Source organism: Amborella trichopoda, chromosome 3 (assembly GCF_054954075.1).
Source record: "Amborella trichopoda isolate Santa Cruz 75 chromosome 3, AtrichopodaSantaCruz75HAP2 v2.0, whole genome shotgun sequence".
NCBI classification, from domain to species: domain Eukaryota; kingdom Viridiplantae; phylum Streptophyta; class Magnoliopsida; order Amborellales; family Amborellaceae; genus Amborella; species Amborella trichopoda.
The window spans coordinates 35,988,476-36,004,536 of NC_142338.1; the positions used below are offsets into that span (position 1 = coordinate 35,988,476).

The 16,061-nt window shown below is 32.4% G+C and overlaps 1 protein-coding gene across 2 annotated transcripts; it reads right to left on the reverse strand.

The window, feature by feature from the left end:
* Nucleotides 1-1,633: 1,633 nt before the first annotated feature.
* On the reverse strand, nt 1,634-15,578 carry LOC18422581 (uncharacterized). Of its 2 annotated transcripts, none has more exons than XM_006827292.4 (5): nt 15,458-15,578; nt 15,097-15,358; nt 8,417-9,039; nt 7,580-8,095; nt 1,634-2,080 (listed from the first exon to the last, which is right to left on the reverse strand). In XM_006827292.4, the coding sequence occupies exons 2-5, from the start codon at nt 15,329-15,331 to the stop codon at nt 1,931-1,933; spliced, it is 1,524 nt and encodes a 507-aa protein (XP_006827355.1). In that variant the 5' UTR covers nt 15,332-15,358; nt 15,458-15,578; the 3' UTR covers nt 1,634-1,930. The 2 variants fall into 2 exon arrangements, with proteins under 2 accessions (XP_006827355.1, XP_020523936.1); XM_020668277.2 differs by having other exon boundaries at nt 15,097-15,369; nt 15,458-15,566.
* Between the last annotated feature and the right edge of the window lie 483 nt (nt 15,579-16,061).

The window sequence follows — 16,061 nt, forward strand, 5'->3', positions numbered from 1 at the left end:
TGTCACTTGGTGTGATAGTAACAGACTCGGGTAGCCAACATAATCGCATGGGTTCAGACTCTTGAAAGCAGCCACCTTGTGCATAAGCCAAAGACTAGGACCATTTCCAAGCCACCCCTCCCAAGATCCTGCTTAGACGGGACTAGCACCAGATTACGGCACTCAATGTAGATAGATTAGATACGGCACTTGCATTTTATTTCATTGTCTATAAATATTTATTTTTGTGGGTCTTCATTGTTTGATTATTCTTGGATGTTCTCAGAACATTTTGAATGACTTTGGTTGTTGGATTTTTGGTACATTTTGTTATCTAATAATGCTTGTTTCGATTTTAGTTCTGGTTCCACAAATATTCAAGATAAAATATCAACTCCTAAATCCCGGCTTTGGTTCCACAAATTTTGAACAACGATATGTATTTTTGTATAAAATTATCGTTTCCTTTTTGTCCATAAATCCAGAAAAAGGGCTAATGGGCTTCATGTTTCTAGGCTTTAGATTACTTTCTTTCCATTGAACTTTTTCCTTTGGCTGATTTTTCTAATCCGGATCCAGATCTGAATCTTATATATAATTTTAGATTTTGATAGGATATAAATCTTTAAGATCCGATCGGATCCGGATCCAGATCCAGATCTGAGAGATCTGGACCCGATCCGAAATCACCCCTATTGGAAATGAATAGATGTTTTGGAAATCATAAACCTTCTTATTCTTTTTAATAATTTTTGTAATATTTTTTTTATCAAATTTTTATTTTCTGCTCTCTTTTCGCTTATTTATATGTGATTTTATTTAGATAGTCACACTCGGGAGGTTGTCACTTGGTGTGATAGTAACAGACTCGAGTAGCCAACATAATCGCATGGGTTCAGACTCTTGAAAGTAGCCACCTTGTGCATAAGCCAAAGACTAGGACCATTTCCAAGCCACCCCTCCCAAGATCCTGCTTAGACGGGATTAGCACCAGATTACGGCACTCAATGTAGATAGATTAGATACGGCATTTGCATTTTATTTCATTGTTTATAAATATTTATTTTTGTGGGTCTTCATTGTTCGATTATTCTTGGATGTTCTCAGAACATTTTGAATGACTTTGGTTGTCGGATTTTTGGTACATTTTGTTATCTAATAATGCTTGTTTCGATTTTAGTTCTGGTTCCACAAATATTCAAGATAAAATATCAACTCCTAAATCCCGGCTTTGGTTCCACAAATTTTGAACAACGATATGTATTTTTGTATAAAATTATCGTTTCCTTTTTGTCCATAAATCCAGAAAAAGGGCTAATGGGCTTCATGTTTCTAGGCTTTAGATTACTTTCTTTCCATTGAACTTTTTCCTTTGGCTGATTTTTCTAATCCGGATCCAGATCTGAATCTTATATATAATTTTAGATTTTGATAGGATATAAATCTTTAAGATCCGATCGGATCCGGATCCAGATCCAGATCTGAGAGATCTGGACCCGATCCGAAATCACCCCTATTGGAAATGAATAGATGTTTTGGAAATCACAAGTCAACATTGCACAAAAGTATGTGGAGATAATTTTATTCGGACACAATACCTAGGCAAAGGTTGCATAGATACTTTTCGCATATAATATGTTTAAAGGGCAGCACATTTTTGACATTATTTCTGTTGAATTCTATTTAAAGGGAACCATCCAATATGATGTCCCTATTCATAACGACGTGTTAACCATCCAATATGAGGTCTCTATTCATGAAGACGTGTAAAATTTCAAAAGATTTAAAACCTAGAGAGAGAGAGAGAGAGAGAGAGGCTTTTAAGTCATTCATCATGGTTTAGTAGGGGACTCGGACTCCGAGATTATGACATCGAAGTTGCTGACTATCCACTCTGCAACTTCACTTTTCTTAGAGAGAGAGAGAGAGAGAGAGGCTTTTAAGGCATTCATCATGGTTTGGTAGGGGACTCGGACTCCGAGATTATGACATCGAAGTTACTGACTATCCACTCTGCAACTTCACTTTTCTTGCTAATATAAATCTCAGTTCCCAAGTCAAGAGACGTCCATATCCGCTTGGCTAGAGGAGTTCCCGGTTCCTTCACATAACAAAAGAAAACAAAGTAAACCGAGGTAAATTACTTGACCAAGTATACAAGGCCAACCCCCACCCCCCAAAAAAATAAAATAAATAAAATATATAACGAGATGAATTACTTAACTAACTATACAAGGCCAACCCCCCACCCCCCAAAAAGAAATATATATATATATATACACATATGAGAAAAAAATATGGGTGTGGTTTATATAAAGTTGCAACTAATACATCACCATATTTTAGTTGGATGGCGTAGGTTTGACACATCTTTTAAAAAATTATCAAAAAGTAGCTTGGCACATCTTTTAAGCTAGTATCAAATACACATGGTCTAAATAAAATAGATGTATAGATTAATGCAACCTTACTTCTACCAGCAAGGTTGTAACCTTATATATATTTTTTTCAATAAAATATTTGACAATAGAGGTAAAATAAAATTAAGAGAAACATTAAAAAGTTGAAATAAGCTTAAAAGGGTATAATAATAATAATAATAATAATAATAATAATAACAATAACAATAACAATAACAATAACAATAACAATAACAATAACAATAACAATAACAATAACAATAACAATAACAATAACAATAACAATAATCATAACAATAACAATAACAATAACAAGGGAAATTATCGCAAATATACCTTAATTTAATTTATGTTCAATTGAAAAAAAACAAAAAAACCCAAACTTTTGTTTATCTCGTCTACTCCCTTTTTCCTTATTTTTTATTTTTTTCACCAAAATGACCTTTACGATAGTCGTATTATCGTAATAGTAATAGTTAGTACATGTTATACCGTAATAGTAGTAGTTAGTGCAGGTTATACGGTAATAGTTAGTGCAGGTTATACGGTACGCTAAGTACCGTAATACTTAGATAATTTTATACGGTATTTTAAGTATCGTAATACTGAGAGCATTTTAACTTACACTGACCCTTATATAGCGTTTTAAGTAACTACCGTAATACTTCGATAATTTTATAAGGTATTTTAAGTATCGTAATACTGATGGCATTTTAACTTACATTGACCCTGCATCGTTTTAAGTACCATAAACACTAACTTACACTGACCCTACGTTGTTTTTAAGTACCTTAACACTAACCATGTTATACGGCAAACCCTTTTTATATTTATCTATTTTCTGTTGATCTAAACCCTTTTTATATTTATCCAAGCACCGTAAACAGACACCATATTATACGATAAACCTTTTTTATATTTATCTATTTTCTGTTGATCTAAACCTTTTTTATATTTATCTATTTATCTATTTTCTGTTAATCGCTCTGTTTATATTTATCTATTTCATCTCTAATTCATTTTATGTTTATCTATTTTTTCTCTCTATTTGCATTTATCTATTTCATCTCTAATTCATTTTATTATGTTTATCTCTGTTTATAGTTATCTATTTCATCTCTAATTCCTTTTATGTTTATCTATTCTTTCTCTCTATTTTTAATTATTTATTTCATCTCTAATTCTTGGGTGATAAAGTCGCCGGAAGACATGGCAATAAGGGTATCATTTCCAAAATTTTGCCTAGACAAGATATGCCTTATTTGCAAGATGGAACACTAGTTGATATGGTCTTCAACCCGTTAGGAGTACCTTCACGAATGAATGTGGGACAGATCTTTGAATGCTCGCTGGTTATCTCTGTTTATATTTATCTATTTCATCTCTAATTCATTTTATTATGTTTATATATGTTTATATTTATCTATTTCATCTCTAATTCCTTTTATTATGTTTATATATGTTTATATTTATCTATTTCATCTCTAATTCCTTTTATTATGTTTCTCTCTGTTTATATTTATCTATTTCATCTCTAATTCCTTTTATTATGTTTCTCTCTATTTATATTTATCTCTTTCATCGCTAATTCCTTTTATGTTTATCTATTCTTTATGTTTATCTATTATTTCTATTTATTTATTATTTCTCTTTGTTTATCTGTATTTATCTATTTCATCTCTAATTCATTTTATTATATTTATCTATTTATCTCTAATTCATTTTATTATGTTTATCTATTTTTTTTCTTTGTTTATATTTATCTATTTCATCTCTAATTCCTCTTATTATATTTATCTCTTCTTTCTCTCTGTTTATTATCTATTTGATCTTTATCTATTCTTTCTCTCTGTTTATATTTATCTATTTCATCTCTAATTCTTTTTGTTATATTTATCTATTTCATCTCTAATTCCTCTTATTATGTTTATCTATTTTTTTTCCCTGTTTATATTTATCTATTTCATCTCTAATTCATTTTATTATATTTATCTATTTTTTCTCTTTGTTTATTTTTTTTGTTTATATTTATCTATTTCATCTCTAATTCTTTTTATTATATTTATCTATTTCATCTTTAATTCTTTTTATAACGTTTATCTATTCTTTCTCTATATTTATCTATTTCATCTCTAATTCATTTTATGTTTCTATTTCATCTCTAATTCCTTTGATTATGTTTATCTATTCTTTCTCTTTGTTTATATTTATCTATTTCATATTTAATTTTTTTATGTTTATCTATTCTTTCTCTCTATTTTTATCTATTTCATATTTAATTCTTTTTATATTTATCTATTCTTTCTCTATATTTATATTTATCTATTTCATCTCTAATTCCTTTTATTATGTTTATCTATTTCATCTTTATATGTTCTTTCTCTCTCTTTGTATTTATCTATTTCATCTTTAATTCATTTTATTATGTTTATCTATTCTTTCTCTCTATTTATATTTATCTATTTCATCTCTAATTCATTTTATTATGTTTATTTATTATTTCTCTCTGTTTATATTTATCTATTTCATCTCTAATTTATTTTATTATATTTATCTATTCTTTCTCTTTGTTTATATTTATCTATTTCATCTTTAATTTCTTTTATATTTATTTATTCTTTCTCTCTAATTCTTTTTCATATTTCTCTCTTTTTTTTCTCTCTCATTAATTTTTCTCTTCGTTCTCTCTCTATAATCTTACTATTTATCTCTTTTTTTTCTCCTTCTAATTTCTTTTATGTTTATCTATTCTTTTTCTCTAATTCTTTTTCATATTTATCTCTTTTTTCTTTCTCTCATTCTTTTTTATCTCTTCTTTCTATTCCTACAATCTTAATATTTATTTCTTTTTTCTCTCTCTCTCATTCTTTTTTAGCTCTTATTTCTTCTTTCATCTCTAATTTCTTTTATGTTTACCTATTCTTTCTCTCTCCAATTCTTTTTCATATTTATCTCTTTTTTCTCTCTCTCATTCTTTTTTAGCTCTTCTTTCTCTCTCTACAATATTAATATTTTTTTATTTTTAGCTCTTATTTTCTTCTCTTCTTTTATGTTTTATTTATTCTTTTTTTTAGCTCTTCTTTCTCTCTCTACAATCTTATGGCCAAATATCCCAGTTAGGAAGAGAAAAGATTTAGAGAGAGAATGAAGAGATAAAAATAAGAGATAAACATAAAAAAAAATAGAGATGAAAGAGATAAATATAATAAGGAGAAATGGTTTTACGGCATTTTAAGTAACATGTGTTAGTTTTTACGATACTTAAAATGTTGTAAAAGGGTCATAGCTTTACGGTACTTTACTGTAATGCTAATTGAAGTTACTACGGTATAAATAATACCTATTAAAGTATTACGGTATTTAAATTACTGTAATACTCTTTAAGGTAAAAAGACTACCGTGAAGGTTAATTTTGTCAAAAAAAAACCGAAAATTGTGAGAAAGGGTGTAGGTGAGGTTTTGAAAATTTGAGGGTTTTTTTTCCAATTATAGTAAAATATATTTATATTAGCGATAATTTCTCTAATAATAATAATAATAATTTATAGTTTGAGATATTTTTGAAAATGCCAAAACAAAAACGAAAAATATAAAAATATACAAAAAATATTCACCAATGTTTGCCAAAACTGCCTAAATAAAACATAGAAAAAGTTTATATAAGGATGCAACCAGAGCTACAGATGCACCTAAAAAATCTATCGAAAAAGGTAGTTTTAATGTTGAAAAACCCTTTGATTGATCATCTCAACATTGAAATGTATAACCATGAAAAATAAAAAGATTTTAAGTCTCAAAAATAGTACATTTTACAACATATTATTTACGCCATCGATTTTCAAGATTTTCATATGTTTATAGATCTACTTGATTTTAACCATTTTTTAAATTTAAAATTTTATAATTAGATATAAAGATAGATTTTGAGATAATCCTAAGAACATTTTACATCAAAATTATATACCATGATAAAATTTGAAGGTATACCTTATCTCTACAACTACGGATGCATCCGTATGCCAACTGCACCCATAAAACATTGTTTATATATATATATATATATATATATATATATCGGAAACCACTACACAACACACAACGCTTATAGGAGAAAATGAACAGTGTTTTCATCCTAAGCTCGAAGTTGTCCAATATTTTCGAACCACCAGACATGCTATGTCCACTGACTGTACCGGACATGCTATGTCCATTGACCACACCAAAAAACACGGAAAACCACAAATCCGCAACGGCTTGCAACTTTTAAGGCAAAATTGTAATGGCCATTGGCAAGCGAAATACTATTCATTTTTTCCGTACGGTATTTTAAATTTTTTTTGTTTGGAAAGTACGTTTTTAAGTCTTTTCCATGTATGTATATCTGAATTGTACATACAAAGAAGAGTAACTCGGCCCATACAAAGATGAGTAACTCTGCCCATAACAGTTCTGAAACATACATAACATGCTAATATGCAATTGTTTACTAATATCTACTTGAACATTATAGGATGACTCGATGCAAGGGAAAAAAAAAAAAAAGGCTTAGAAAAAAAGCAATTATGATAAGAAAAATAACTACTGAAGGCATCAAATTAAATTTATTTAGTGATTCAAGTCGATCTACCACAATTATTTAAGCGTTGGTTAAATCCAGTATTATTCCTAACTCTGATGCCAGTCAACTGGGCACTTTACTCGGTTTGAAATTCTCGACATTTTTTTAATTCAAGTTGAATTTGAATACGTTGTGGCTCTTGCACAAAATATTTTATACACCAATGGATGGTAGTGTATGGCACATGGTACTCCAAAGAAACATCCACCGTCTCTTCCCGAAAGGATGCGATGGAGAATCATTATCATCAAGAAGTCTGGCTCATCTCCATCACCCACTGAAGGAAACCAATGGTGGATGCTCTCATGATGTACCCTTTGGTACGCTGTATTCTAAGGGGTAGGGTTGGTTTGGTATGCGGTATTCTAAGGGGTAGGGCAATTGGGTCCCCGGGCTTAACCAAGAATGGGTCCATGTTTGGGACCTGGCAGTTCAGGTCTAGGTACAAATGACTTGGACCTGATCCGACCCTACCTATTGCCCCCCCCCCCCCCCCCCCCCCCCCCCCCTCTACCAAGGGTAAGAGGCCATAGGAGCAAAATAGGTTGTTTAGTGGGCATACCTGGTAGAAATAGAGGTTGTCCGACAGCCTCCCTACATCAAGCTCCCAGGTCCTGGGGTCCCCGATCCACCCTTGCCCAGGCTTGGTAGGGTACCCATACTCTCCCCACACAGGGTGAGGAAGTATCTGTAAGATCTCTTGTGCCTGCGGATTGCTATAGGGGTCACAAAAATTGTATGGCTCTTCCGGATGTTGAGCATTGCCAGGAGTGCAGTAGACATGGTAGGCAGCGTAAGGGTATTGTTTAGTGTCGTTGCGGTGAACTCGGGTCCCATTAGCAAAAGTGTGCCATGGGGGGCACACGTTGAGGTTGTCGGCATGGCACCAGGCAGTGACGTTTGGGTTGATTATCATCTCACTGTACCTTGTGACGTCTGTTAAGATGTCCCCGTCACACGACCTTCCGTCGTTCTTCCAGCAGCTGCCCATGTCCATCAGGTAGAATTGGCTGGTTGGTCCTCCCCCTTTAATTATCTCTAGGGTCACCTTCACCTTGAATTTTGGTGACTGTGGAGGCTGAATATCCAATGGCCATGAAAATATTGAATGTTATTTGGAGTTGGATGACAATTTAATCAAAGTGCAATTTCAGTTAGTGCCTTTATGAGATCAAAAGGTAACCTAGTTCCTTGTCCAAAAATGAAATATGTGTTCATGAGATTGGAACAAATTACAAGATTACCACAAGATCACTATCCATTAAGCCCCAATTTGAATTTGTGCGGAAAAAAAAATTTCTGTCTATTCCTGTCTAAGATTAACAATGTGCAGAGGGGTCAGTGCATTTTGATTTCCATCAATTTAGTTTAAAGCAAGAAGAGGAAAAGAGACGCTCACAATTTTAAGCATTCCCCTGGTATCATAGTGGTAACCCCCAGAGAAGCCCCTTGTGGCATCAGCCCTGAGATACAACATGAGCCACGGATATTTGTCAGATGTCTGAAGCACATTGTGGAACTTCCAGCCCCCCTTCCCAATTTCCTTCTCCCACGTCACCGAGTAGAACGACGTGTTCACTTTCCCCAAATTACTTTTATCAAAGGCCATTTCAAGATCATAACTCCCATAGAATCCTCCTCTCATGAGTGTCCCTTGAGGCCTATCCAGTGCAGTGTAGTTGTGGTAGAGCAGAGGTTGGTTCATACAGCCTTTCTCGAAGCATGGGAACCTCGAGGTCTGATTCATGGGGCCAATCCTGCGTCCGTTCTCTGGGCAAAGCGAGGAGGTCATGTCGTAGTTTCCATTTTTCAACATGATCATCCAGAATTGCCAGGGTTGATTGGCAAACGATGGGAAGTCGACGACCTGGCACTTGTAGCCAAGGAAGAGCTCCTTTGCTGAAGCATAGAGGTTGGCGTTGTAGAGAAAGCGAGGGGGCAAGCCCGGGAATGGGATCCCGACACCAAGCCTATTGTCGATCTCCGGCACCTTGTGTATCAGTTTATGGTAAGGCTCCCCAACTATTACAAACAAGGGCAAGATTTTTTAGGATTATATACTATAAGACTATTTATCTATGATACTAGGAGGTTACTATCATTCCTAACCATCGGAGGTACGCCTCAGGTTATGTTACAAAGTATAAAAAAAAAAGTTTGGACTTTAAGTTTAGTCAAGGATACACTTCAGCCACTCGATTTTACAATTAATTCTTTCGTTTTATCCCTAGCAATCTCACCCTTCGCTGCCGCTCCCTCGAACTCTTCTCTAATTCTCATTATTTCTCAATTTTTGTAATCAATACTAAGAGAGAGGGATAGTGGAGAGTTTTTCTTTGTTCAACGACTTAGTCAGTGCCCCACTTCCGCTTTTCTCTTGAAGGTTAAGAAACATTTGCCCCCTATTTTGATTAGTGATGGAGTAGACCAATGTTTAAAAAAAAAAAAAACGTATGGGTGACGTGGATTGTTTATCTAGAAAATCAGTCTGGATTTATGAATCGGTTAGATTCAACTTTAAAAAAGACCGAAAAAGATCACTAAAAATTGATATATATATATATATATATATATATATATATATATATATATATATATTGGTTTTTAAGAATAGAAGGGGTCTAATGCATAAGTAATTTTTATAATCTTGCAAAAATACATGAATATGGAGATATCGTTTCTTACTTGAATGTCGGTTGACAATTGAATATTTTAGGGTGTTCAAACTCTAAAATTCCTATCGAAGGGAAATTTGCTCTTCAAAAAATTGGATTTAGCAATTGAAATAACTCCATGCCTCTTTCTAACAATTGAATATTAGGGAGTTCAAAGTCTAAAATTCCTATCGAAGATAAACTTGCTCTTCAAAAAATTGGATTTAGCAATTAAAATAGCTCCGTGCCTCTTTCTTAGGAAAAAGTATCCTTGGGTCAAGGAAGAGCACAAATACCCATTTTTCAATTTTATTAATTTTTTTATTTTCAAGTAAATAAAGGAATGAGACACTTTCTGAATATTTTGAATTTTTAATTATATATTGTCACATTTAAATTATTTAGGCTACCATAAAATAAAAGGGTTGAAATTTTCTTAATTATAAATTTATTTTTATTAAGTATCCATAATAGAGTACTCATAAGATTTCATATGAGATTTTTTTTAATGTCTAATAGTATATTTTCAAGTAAAGCTCTTTTTTTCCATTGTTTTTTTTACAGTTTAAAGACAATATCGAGCAAAGAGAGGGTGTCTGATTCGATTTTCCCTGGAATATTATTAAAAAATAGATATGGTTGGTGTTTAATATTCTTTCTTCGTGGCACCAACCATCTAGGGTTGATGTGGTTCCTTAGTATGGATATTTTGTAGTTATTTTAATAGAAAATGGTTTGATAGGGCTGCAGCCCTATCAAACTAAGTAAAGCCTCACCTCATAACTCATCCACAATTACAATTCAAGTATAAGAAAACCTTTACTTGAGCATTATGGTTATGAAAAAAAAAAGATTTCAAGATTTATGGTTATGAAAAAAGAAGGATTTCAAGATTTAAAAATAGTGTATATTGTAACAAATTATCTAGACTATCTATCTCGTCCTAAAAATTACTGTTTATAGATCTACAAGATTAGTACCATTGTTTTAATTTTGAATTTTATAGTTAGTATTGGAAATTAGTTTTAGAACATCATGGAGATTTCCCTTGCCAAAAGTGCTTTCAGGATTTAAGGTTAGGCTTTATTTTGTTTTCATAAAGCCTAGGTCTTATAGAAACCTCATCCTATTTTAGTTTTAGTTGCGACGGAATAGTGAGAGAGACCTTATTTTTTCTCTTTTCTTTATGAGATACTAAAAAAAACACAAGCTAATTGGTACATAGAGTCGCAATAATGGAACATTGATAAGATAATAATATATATGGATAACAATATAAGTGTTAATTTAAAGAGATATTGGGGTAGGAATATATTGAGAGGCCTCAATAATATTACATGTGTGCAGGGTTAAAGATAAATTATCCTTAAAAAATATTAAGGGATTGGTATGGGTAACTTAGAAAACCCCAATAATTTTTTACTCATTGCAACCATGCGCTTATAATGTTCATATAAATTTTTTTAATTATAAATTTATTTTTATTAAGTATCCATAATAGAGTACTCATAAGATTTCCTATATATCCACGTCTTTGGACGGCCAAGAAATAGCGGATCCCATGCGCTTTAAAGTGGTCTCCCAATAGAAAGGCAGGCACGCAACGCGGTAGCGGCCGGTGGTAACAATGGGTTTGTTGAGGATCCGGGTAGGGGTCTGATTCTGTATCTAGCCAGAAGTGGTGTGGCAATGGTAACGGGTTGAATTCAAATTGGGAATGGAAATGGTTTGGTTTCAAATTGGAGCTGGATTTGGATCGAGATTTAATTCTACCTTATGTAAAAATAATATTTATATATAGGAAAAAGTTTATATAAGGACGTAACCTTATAATGTAGAAATACGGATGCACTTCAAAACCTTATAATGTAGAGATTATATGGATGGGTGTTAGAGGATCATGGATGCACTTCAAAACCTTAATGTGGATCTTATACACATGGGTGTGGGAGGATCATGGATGCACTTCAAAACCTTATAATGTAGATCCTATATACATAGGTGTGGGAGGGTCTTATATATAGAAAGAGAAAGAGGGAGAAAAATGGCTTATAATGTAGATCCTATACACATGGGTGTGGGATGGTATTATATATAGAAAGAGAAAGAGAGAGAAAAATGACACTATGAGACCCTCCCACACCCATGATCACCATTAAATTTTGACATCTCAAATGATCACCATGAAATTTTGACATACGATCACCATTAAATTTGACACAGATCTCTAAAAAAGTTATGTTATGACATGGGTGTGGGACTTGGGTTAATGGCTCATATGGGTTTGGGAGGGTCTCATAGTATCATTACTTATATATATATATATATATATATATATATATATATATATATATATGATCTTGTGGGCCAGTGGGCTTACTTTAATGATCATGTGAGCCAGTAGGCTCACAAGAAAAAATGAGCCCAACGGCTTAGATTGAATCTAGGCCAATCTGACGATCACAGATATTTGTTAGTGTTTGAATTTTAATTTTTTTTTCTACAAATCCAAATCACTTGAAAATTTAGGCGTGTGTTCTTCTCATCAAGCAGCACCTAATAAAAATATAAAAAAATTAATCCGTAAAACAAAACTGACCAAACTAACCCCGAATCTTTACAAGGGTATTTTGGTCAATTTTTTTCATGTAAAATATTTGTTTGATATTTTTCAAAGATTCACCTATTTTTGATGAACACATGCCTAAAATTTCAAGTGATTTGGATTTGTAGAAAAAATTAATATTTAATCACAAGCGGGCATTCGTGATAGTCAAATCGGCCCTGATTCAATCTGGGCCATTGGGCTCATTCTTACTTGTGAGCCCACTGGCTCAAAGGATCATTTTCCATATATATATATATATATATATATATATATATATATATATATATAAAGCTTATAAAAGGTTGCAACCTTAAAATGTAAAATTAATCTATTGGAAAAAGTTGTTTTAATGTTGAAAAACCCTGTAATTGATTAACAATGAGATGTATGAATAGGAAAAAAAACAAGGTTTTGAATCTAAAAAATAGTGCAAGCATCTTGCAATACATTATCTAGACCGTCCAATTTCAAAATTTTAATATGTTTATAGATCTACTTTTTAATTATTTTTGGAGTTTAAAATTTTATAATTAGATGCGAAAATAGATTTTGAGATAATCCAATAAAAATTTACACCAAAATTACATGTTATGACAAAATTTGGATGTGCACTTTAGTTCGATTGTTTAAGGTTGCAACCTTATTTATCGAAACCACACCTTTTATATATAGGGCAAGCTTTTTATGCTTCTCCCTACAACATAAACCTTATATACTTTCCCTCATCCTACCGTCCATTCTGAATGAAGGGCTAAGATTGCCCCAATCACAATATCACATCTTTACACTATTTTATTTCTAATGTTTTTTCTACAAACTATTTTAATACCAAATTTTGTAAATAAAATCTTCTTTTAAACTCGCACTACCGAAAAAATATAAAAAAAATATTTCCAATAACATAAAATGACTAAAATACCCTTGAAAGCTTCAAGGGGAATTTTGATCATTATATTTTATCGAAAAAATATTTTTGATGCTTTTTATAGGTGTGCCCCAATGAGAAGATGGCACGTACCAAATTTCATATTCATACAATTGGTATAAAAACTAAAAATAACATACTTTGAAACATTTTTAGTTTCAAATTTTATTGTGGGTATTGAAAATTGATTTTAGAGCCATTATGGAGATTTTTGTTGCCGACCTGACGAGGATTTGAGGTGAGGCTTTATTTTGTTTTCATAAGGGATTTGAGGTGAGGCTTTATTTTGTTTTCATAAAGCCTAGGCCTTATAGAAACCTCATCCTTATATAACTAAAATATATAGTGATATTTCTTTAAATATTAATTAAATATTTTTAGATATTATATATTAAATATTAAATATTATTTAAATAATACCGGGGTTGGGTCCACATGGACATGAACCCTGATCCGGATAGTGTTCGGGTCCAATATTTGCGCCCATACCCGTACCTGGATCAGGTCCAGTCGTCGAGCCTCGGGTCTAGTTAATTTATTGTAATGGACTATTTGTAAGTGATCTAGCCAAAAAGAAAGAGTATAAGAGAATAAAAGAATTATATATATATATATATATATATATATACAAAGTGGTCACAATTAATCTTAAGCATTAAATGTGAAAGGTTCAAACTTCAAAAGAAATTTGAGAAAACAAGTGTTTTTCGACTCGACCAATTCTACTCGGAGTCGGCCGAGAAACTCAGAATTGGCGAATGGGCGAGGCAAGTTTTCCCTCAATATCATGTACAACAAGTTTTATTTTTTATATATTAATAAAGTGTGAATATTAAAAACTGGGCCTGCCCGGTTAGATCAGAACCGGCCATTGGTTTCGCGGCAGTTTTGATGATCGACCAGTATTTAAATAAAAAAATTCAAAAATATATACATAAAATCCCAAAAATAAAGAATTTGATTTATAATACATTTTTTAATATTTTTAAATTATGGCAACGATTAGAAATTATTTTGGTCATCAATACTCATTTTTATATTTTCTTATCTTTTCGAAAAAAATTAAAAATACTCCTAGGTACCTTTAAAATCCATTTTTCATTAATTTTCAACTTTGTGTTTTGTTTTATTAATACTTTATATGCTTTTCAATTATTATTTTTTTATTTTATTATTATTATTATTATTATTTAACAATTTTTTGACCACCCGGGACTTGCTCGATTAGAACAATTGAATCGGCCAATTTACGGATTAGGCTAATTGGCCCATGTCCGGTTAACCGTTCCGGTTCGATTTTGTAAACACTAGAGGGGACCATGCTAGTATTTTTCCATAATGGCAAGGGCCGGATTTCCCTCTACTATTATGGGTTTCTTTTTAAGTGTTTTTTTTTCAATCAAACAGGAGTAAAAACAAAAAAAAAATTTAGTTCTAAGAAGAGGACTTGAACCCCGAGTCCTCAGCAAAAGTATTCTAAAACCCGGCACTCTACAAGACACACTACCATAAATTGTGCAAAGAAAAGTGAAAAAGCTAATAATATAAACATATAATTGTAGTTTTCTTTCAACAAAACATGAGATGAAAAACCGAGGTTTTGAACCAGTAGGCCATTTGACGAATAGTATAAAAATAGCGGACAACATAAATTATATATTATAACTCATTTTTTATTTTTTTAAGCTCCAACTTTACTCGGGCGAGTAACTCAGACTCAACTCGATTTTTTGAACTCTGGATAAAACTTTATGATACACCCAAACTGTCAAATTTTGAGGGAGAAAATCATATACCAGATCTTGGGCCTAGGCTAGAAGCAGAAACTGTGACCCACTTGGGTAAGAAGTAAAAACTAATAACAGCACAGTTTGGCAAACACAAACACTTACTAGCTAATTGGATGACATCAAAGCAATCAGCAGCTCTTGGGCTACCCATGGAAGGTGCTTCAGCCCCAACCTCATTGCACTGATTCCATCCCTCAAATGCTACTCTCAAACCATCTCTCCTCATTCCCGGATCTCCAACGTCAGATTTAGTCCCACTCTCTGCACTACAAATGACCATCATCGCCGCCGCTAAAATGATCGAACGAAACCACCGCCATCTCATCTCCTTCGTCATTATCTCTGCCTTCTGCTAACTATATACCTGCAAACCACCTCAAAGAGAGATACCCAAGAGTGAGGAAATCAGTTAGCTTCTTTTTTAGATGAAGAGAACTAAGATAGACAAGAGTAGGATATATACTTCAAAATAGTGGAGAAGAGAGAAAGAGAAATGGAAATGGGAGCTTGGGCTGTGCAGGGAAAAGAGATAAATTGGTGGCCACTCTTTCGTCCATGTCTATCGAAAGGCAAATTGTATGGCTGATTCTTTGGCTAAATATGGGGTGACTTATTCGGCCATTGTGGTTGTTGATGAGGTAATGTTACCGTTGCAAATTTCTTATTTGTGGTCTGACATCCCCAAAAAAAAATTTTATTTTTCTTACTCAAAAAATAAATTTGATAACATTCGCCCAAAAAAAAAGGAAAAAAAATGGAAACGGTAGCGTGGGGTATGTGAGGGAGATACTGGGGTCCTTTATTGGTGCTCTCTTTAAAGATAGAGATGAAGCTTATGTTCCACTATCGTGTTGTTTATCTTTTGAGAATTGGGATTAGGCTTTAGGATCTCTTTAAAATTTTGAATTAGCGGTGTAGTTTATCATCCTTAAATATACTCCTTGTGTTGATCTGATTTTGAATGAATGATTACATTGGTCCCTTATCTATATATATATATGGGAAAAGTTGATATAGAGCCAAGGCTCTAAACAATCAAATTCGAGCCTAAATAAAAAATTTCACTA